General features: G+C 49.4%; 1 protein-coding gene across 1 annotated transcript in view; it reads left to right on the top strand.

The window, feature by feature from the left end:
• The first annotated feature begins 1,645 nt into the window (after positions 1-1,645).
• JPH2 (junctophilin 2) overlaps positions 1,646-6,830 on the top strand; it is a 61,528-nt gene continuing 56,343 nt past the window's right edge. The window contains exon 1 of the mRNA XM_065892743.1: positions 1,646-2,024. Within this exon, the coding sequence (XP_065748815.1) occupies positions 1,646-2,024 (379 nt within the window). The remainder of the gene's footprint in view (positions 2,025-6,830) is intronic.

Below are 6,830 nucleotides of genomic sequence, written 5' to 3'. Positions count from 1 at the left end.
TGGATTTTGGTGGGAACCTGAGTGCTGGTCAGTCCCTTTGCTCTTGACCCTGCCCCAAGAGCTTTCTGAAGTCTGGCCTCCCAGGCTCTTAGGACAACACAGCAAAAGAGAGCTTGGAAAGGGAATTAAAAAAAAAAATCATGATCCTTGAGTATTTCTTTTTTTTTTTTTGCGGTTTACGGGCCTCTCACTGTTGTGGCCTCTCCCACTGGGGAGCACAGGCTCACGGACGCGCAGGCTCAGCGGCCATGGCTCACGGGCCCAGCCGCTCTGCGGCATGTGGGATCTTCCCGGACCGGGACACGAACCCGTGTCCCCTGCATCGGCAGGCGGACTCTCAACCACTGCGCCACCAGGGAAGCCCCCTTGAGTATTTCTGAGACGACCTCATTCCAATACAACCAGCAACACTGTGTCTCAGAACTAGAGAGAGGAGGGCAGCCTCCCTGCCTGTCAGAAGAGAGAAAGGGAGTGATCCATGACCCGTGCTTCTTGCACTGTGTTCTTTCCAGGGTTTTCCCAGGGTTGGGGGGAAGGGAGGGAATTTGGGGTTGTGCTAGACTCAGACTCGCTTTATCTTCCCAACTCTTGTCTCCAGAACCTCACCTCTCTTCCTGAGTTCGCTCCTCCACTCTCAAAAGCATATGTGAACCCATGCCCCGTTCCTTTCTCTTTAGGTCACCAGATTCCTTTATGGGGTTGGCAGTGGTGCTATAATAGCCCCAGGTCCTGCGGGAGCATGTGAGTGGTGCTGGGGCTGAGATTTGCTAACTTCTATGCTCTGGGGGATTCTAAGTGCTCTGGGACCGGGTGTTCTGCTGGTCTTCCTCTCCTGTCCCTGCCTGCAGACTCAGGGGACCAGTTAGGTGGAAGGGAGCTCTTACCCAAGAGAAGAAAAGCCACCAAATGTCCCCAGCTGCCCACGCTTAGTTCTCAGCTTCCCGTGCTCATCCCTCCAACCACTCCCTGAGTCTGAAGCGCTAGCCCAGTTTGAAATACCCCTCCCACTTTGAAGGAGGCTGGGCCGGCCAGGGGGTTATTTTGGGAGCAGCTTCTGAGCTCCAATGGCCTTGTTAGGGCAACACTGACCTTTCCATCCCAGGAGGAGGGCAGGATTGGAGAGGGGCGGGGCAGGGGTTGGGGAATCACAGCCCTGCACACCCACCGGGGGTGGAGGAGAAGGGGGCCATCCGGCTGCAGGAATTCAGCCTCGGGCTGGGGGTTGTCACCGAGGGGGAATTTCTCCTCTTTGAAAACAGACTGGGGACCCCTCCACCCTATCCCTTTCACTGCACTTCTTAAAGGGATCACACCGTTTTTCCTTTGACTGCATGGAAGCCAGGTTTGGGACACTCCGTGGACACTTTGAACCTCTCCTTCCCACTTCCTTCCCAGCTGGCAGCCTTCCTCTGGCTGAGTGAGTGGGGGCCTCCCAGGCATGGCACTGACCAGCCGACCCAGTGCTGACTTGGCTCCTGGGTTCCTTCAGCCTCGGGTGGCATCTTGCTTACCCCCTCCAGGGGCGCAGTGAGTCCGGTGGGGGGGGGCGGCCCTGAGCTGCTTGGAGAGAGTCGTTGGCACCACCCCCCCATTGCCCTCTCCCCCGAAGCTGGAGGACGGTGAGGTGGTCAGGGGCTACGATGAGATGAGCGGGGGCCGCTTTGACTTTGATGATGGCGGGGCGTACTGCGGGGGCTGGGAGGGGGGAAAGGCCCACGGGCACGGACTGTGCACGGGCCCCAAGGGCCAGGGCGAATACTCGGGCTCCTGGAACTTTGGCTTTGAAGTGGCGGGTGTGTATACCTGGCCCAGCGGAAACACCTTCGAGGGATACTGGAGCCAGGGCAAACGGCATGGGCTGGGCATAGAGACCAAGGGACGCTGGCTGTACAAGGGTGAGTGGACGCACGGCTTCAAGGGACGCTACGGAACCCGGCAGAGCAGCAGCAGCGGTGCCAAGTATGAGGGCACTTGGAACAATGGCCTGCAGGACGGCTACGGCACGGAGACCTATGCAGATGGAGGTGAGCCCAGCCTGGGGCCTGCGGACCTGGGGGAGGGGCCAGGCAGGGTGAGGAAGACGGGTGGTGGGTGGGAAGATCCAGGGGCAGTACAGCACCAGATCAGAGGTGCCAGGATGTTATCTGCTGTGTGGCTTCGGGCAAGCGGCTCCGCCTCTGTCTGCATCCATTTCCTTGTTAGTTAAGTGGGGTCAATAACGGAGCTATTGAGAGGATTGGCAGAAGTGCTTCTAATGCAAGGCCTGCCATAGAAATACACCTTCAGTAAGACACTGCTGCTACTGTTGCATGCTAGGTGTACCATCAGATGTGGAATATGCTCCAGAAGAATTGGTGTCTAATGTCAACTGTGCCATGAAAATTATTTTCAATCAATAGATCATGAAGTATTCATTCATTCATTCATCCATCCATCCCCCCACCCGCTCACCCATCCTACACATACCCATTCATCCATCTGTCCACCCACTCATCCATCCATCCACCCATGTATCTGTTCTTCCAACCATTCATCTGTCTATCCATCCATCCATCCACCCATTCATCCATCCACATATCCATTCATCCATCCATCCACCCAGTTATCCATCCATCCATCCATTTATCTGTTCTTCCAGTCATCCATCCATCCACCCATTTGTCCATCCACCCATCCATCCAAGCATCCTTTCATTCAGTGCATATTCCTGTAGTACCACCTATCCACCAGGCACTGTAAAAAGGGTTCGATATAAAGAGGAACAAGATACATCCCATGGGTTCAAAGATAGGCTTGTGGACAAACAATTATACACAAGTATTCACAGAGTGCTGTGGCAGGAAAGAGAAGTTAGATTTGAGGAGATCAGGGGGATGCTTTCGAGGAGGTGACATCTGAACTGAACCTTGATGGGAAAATTATGTTTGAGAAGCAGATAGAGAATGGCCTCAGGTGCAGGATGGGCTCCTGACTGGGCTACCAACTGGTGAATGTCTGAGGGCCCACCCTCGAATGCATCTGGATGTTAACAGGTTGTGTCCCTGGAGTTTCTATGGCACTATGGCGGCCACGCAACCCTGGCTGGAACTGAACAAAATCTGGCTCCACGTTTCCTAATTTGGTGACCTTGAGCAGTTTGCGGAATCTCTGCAATTCGGTGCAATTAGGTTCACCAGATGCTTATGCCGGACACTACACTACACACTGGGGACAAGTAGAGAGCAAGCTTCAGATTCTCCGATTACCAAATGGAGATAACCTTTGCATGCTTGCTGGACATCAGTTATCCATGCAAAGTGGTGCAAGGACGCACGTGCTGAAAGTTCCTTCTTTCCCCTCCCCAAACCACGGTTTGTGTGTGTTGGGGGCCTGGATGTGAGTCTCAGGGACACACATTTCTGGGAAACTAGAGGCCGATGTCCCAAGATGTCTAAAACGGGGGAAACCCATTCGTTCATTCATGGATCACCAACTATGTGTCAGGCACCCCCCCACAGTGAGTCCTAGGGGCCAAGGCAGTAAGCAAGCATAGTCCTCAGGGACTTCCCTGTCCGGTGAAGAAGACAGAAATAAACCAGAAAACAAACATATATGCAATTTTCAGAAGTTACTAATGATATGAAAAAAATAGCAGAGAAGGGAGAGAGTGATGTTTTTGGATGGGGAGTTCCTGAGAAGTAGGGTGGAGAGGACTAGAGAGGGAGGGAAGATCCCAGGCAGAGGGAATGGCGACTGCAAAGGCTCTGAGGCAGGACTGGGCTCGGCATGGGTGAGGACAGCAAGAACACCGGAGCGGCGGGATCCGCGTGACTGAGCCGAACAGGCCGGGCTGATGGGGCTGCCGCTGGAGTGGCAGGCATGGGCCAGGTCACACACACTTGCAGGGCCTTGGGTTTTAGCCTAAGTGTGTCCAGGAGCCTAGAAAGGTGTGTCATCGGAAGGCCTGCCTCCCTGGTTTGTCAGAAGCCCAGACTCTCCTCCCGAAAGGGACAGCCCCACATCCAGGGGGCCTGGAAACCTCATAGATCCTCTCCTACGAGTGCAACCCTCCAAAATTAGATGTGGCCACTGCTTCGGAAAATCTCTTTAATCAACCTGTCATCAGTTCTCCCAGGGGTTGTTAAGGACCTGCCCTTTGCCCCATCCTGGACAGTGTTGAGGGGAATGTGGACAAATAAGATCCTGTGATTAGGTACCATTGGGAGTCAGGCAACGCTGGATTATTCCCCTCCCCCATCATATTATTTGATCTCTTGGAGCTTTAGTTTCCTCATCCCTAAAATGGATTTATACTGATCTCTCCTAAGATTTCTCATGCGATAAATGTGTAGTTGCCATTATTACTATTAACTATCATCAATTCATTCAATAAATATTTACTGAGTGATTATTAGGAAGCCAGTGCTACGCTACACTGGGTGGGTGGTGGGCGGGTGGTGAGGAGAGTGTAGAAATGAACGGGATGGGAAAGGTTCCTGCCTTCCAGAGAATCTAAGAAAAAATTGTGTTGGGTGCCAAGCAGGGATGTGCCAGGGACTAAGGGAGCAAGAAGCAGGCAGCTAACCAGACTGAGGCAATCAGGGAGGCTTCCTGGAATAAGTGGCAAGTGGAGCTCTGAAGTACCAGAGTGAACCAGGTGACAAGGGTGGAGGACGTGTGCTCCAGGTGGAGAGAGCAGTGTACAAAGACTCTGAGGTCCAAAGCTTGCCATCCAGCGGATATCAAGCTGAAACCTTCATCTTATCCCCAGTTTTGAGAAGTACTGAGCTAAGCGATATGTCCCCTTTCCTCCACTCCCTACCTTACCTTGCAGTCCAATGTTACAGGTGTCTGCCTGCTCCAAACCCAAACTGGAGACGTTGACTCATTGGCAAAATCAATTTATTGGGTCATGACCTGCATTTTAAAAAATGAAAGAATAGAACAGAACAGAATAGAAAATACCAAAGTGTTTCATAGAGAATGAGATAAAGTATTGTTTCCTGAAATGTTTGTTCAGTTGGAGATATATGTATATATATACATATATGGATATATGTATATATATTGTGTGTGTATTAAAACGTCTGTGTTTCTACATTGATGACTACCGTCTACTAATATCTCCACACAAAGTACTTAATCAGGAATAAAAGATGACCCTTTAAATTAAATTCAACAATATAGAAAATTCGCACATTATTATTTTCATGATTTCATGGTAGATTAATAAATTATTCATCATGGGCAAAAAAATGTGTTTATGAGTGTGTCATGATTCAAACATATATATTTTTTACTGCAGGTCACGGTCAAAAGAGTATGAATATCACTGTTCTAAAGTGACTTGACCTGGCATCTTCATGGAAGCCCCTGCCACTCCTAAATCCACAGACCTTCTCTCTTCCCCATGCTTGTTGCTTTGGCTGGAAGTTAAGCTCCAATTCTTTGCTGGGAAGGGTAAGGTGGTCAAGGCAAAGGAGCTCCAACCTCCCAAACTCTGCCCTAAGCCTCCTGGCACCCCCTCCCCTGCCTATAGCCCCACATTCCTCCCCTGGCCATATATAGCAAAGCTAAAAATAGCTGCTGACTTAAAAGCCCAAAGCCTGCAACACCCGGTCCTTAAGTAGTAAGGTACTGCCTGGCGGTTTCCTCCCCAGAGACCCACAGACTCCAGGACTAGAAGGGCCACTAGTGATCTTTGCTTTCCTCAGATCTTGGCCTGGGCCTGAGCCTTGGCCTCAGAGGCCCATAAATGGCCTGAAACTGCAGGCAACATGTGTGCCTGTGTGCGTGGACTATCTGTGTTTTTCTGGGAGGTATTTCCTCAAAGAGCCATCAGATTCTCCAAGTAATCTGGTGCTCAGATAAATTCCAGAACCATGGGTCTAGTTCAATAATCCCCTCCCCAAAATGTGCAGTAGGAAAAAACCAAGCCCAAGGTTGCCTTTTTTTCATGAAGTTAATAATAATAATAGTTAACATTTTTGGAGTAGGAACGATGTGCCAGGTGCCGATCGTGGTACGTGGCATGGCATGTGTTGTGTTATTTAAACTTTCACAGTAACCTTACGGAGAAGTACTATTGTTACCCCTCTTTTATAGAAGAGGAAACTGAGACAGATAGTAAGTATTCTCTCGTGGTCCTCTAGCTGATAAGAGGCAGAGATGGAATTTGATCGTTGTAAGTGATAATTAAATATTTTATACATATTATGAATCAGTATTTTAATAAATGACAGACAGCTATACAAAATAATCAGGACTGGCTACATAATTTGGGGGACACAGTGCAAAATGAAAATGTGGGCCCCTTCTTCAAAATCAGTAAGAATTTCAAGATGGTGACAAGAGAGCATTAAGCCAAGTTCAGGACCTTTCTGAGCAGGGTCCTGTGTGACTACACCGGTTAAATGCCCATGAAGCTGGTCGTGACAGTAGTAACAATGGTCTTGACCATTTGTTGAGTGTTTACTAGCTTTTATCAGGCTCTGTGACAATAGTAATAACTGTCTCTACCATTTACGGAGCTTTTACTAGTCTTTATCTCTCAGGCTCTGCGCTAAGAATCATATGTTCATTATATTAGTGAGGTTTATTTTTTATTTTTCCTTAACATAATTATATATATATATATATATATATATATATATTTTTACTAGCTATCTATTTTATACATATTAGTGTATACATGTCAATCCCAATCTCCCAGTTCATCCCACCACCACCCCACCCTGCCACCCCGGCTTTCCCCCCTTGGTGTCCACGTGTGTGTTCTCTACATCTGTGTCTCTATTTCGGCCCTGCAAACCGGTTCATCTGTACCATTTTTCTAGATTCTACATATATGC

Source organism: Phocoena phocoena, chromosome 15 (genome assembly GCF_963924675.1).
Source record: "Phocoena phocoena chromosome 15, mPhoPho1.1, whole genome shotgun sequence".
Taxonomy (NCBI): Eukaryota; Metazoa; Chordata; class Mammalia; order Artiodactyla; family Phocoenidae; genus Phocoena; species Phocoena phocoena.
The sequence above is the reverse complement of the archived record's forward strand: the minus strand, read 5'-3'. Positions and strand labels throughout refer to the sequence as shown.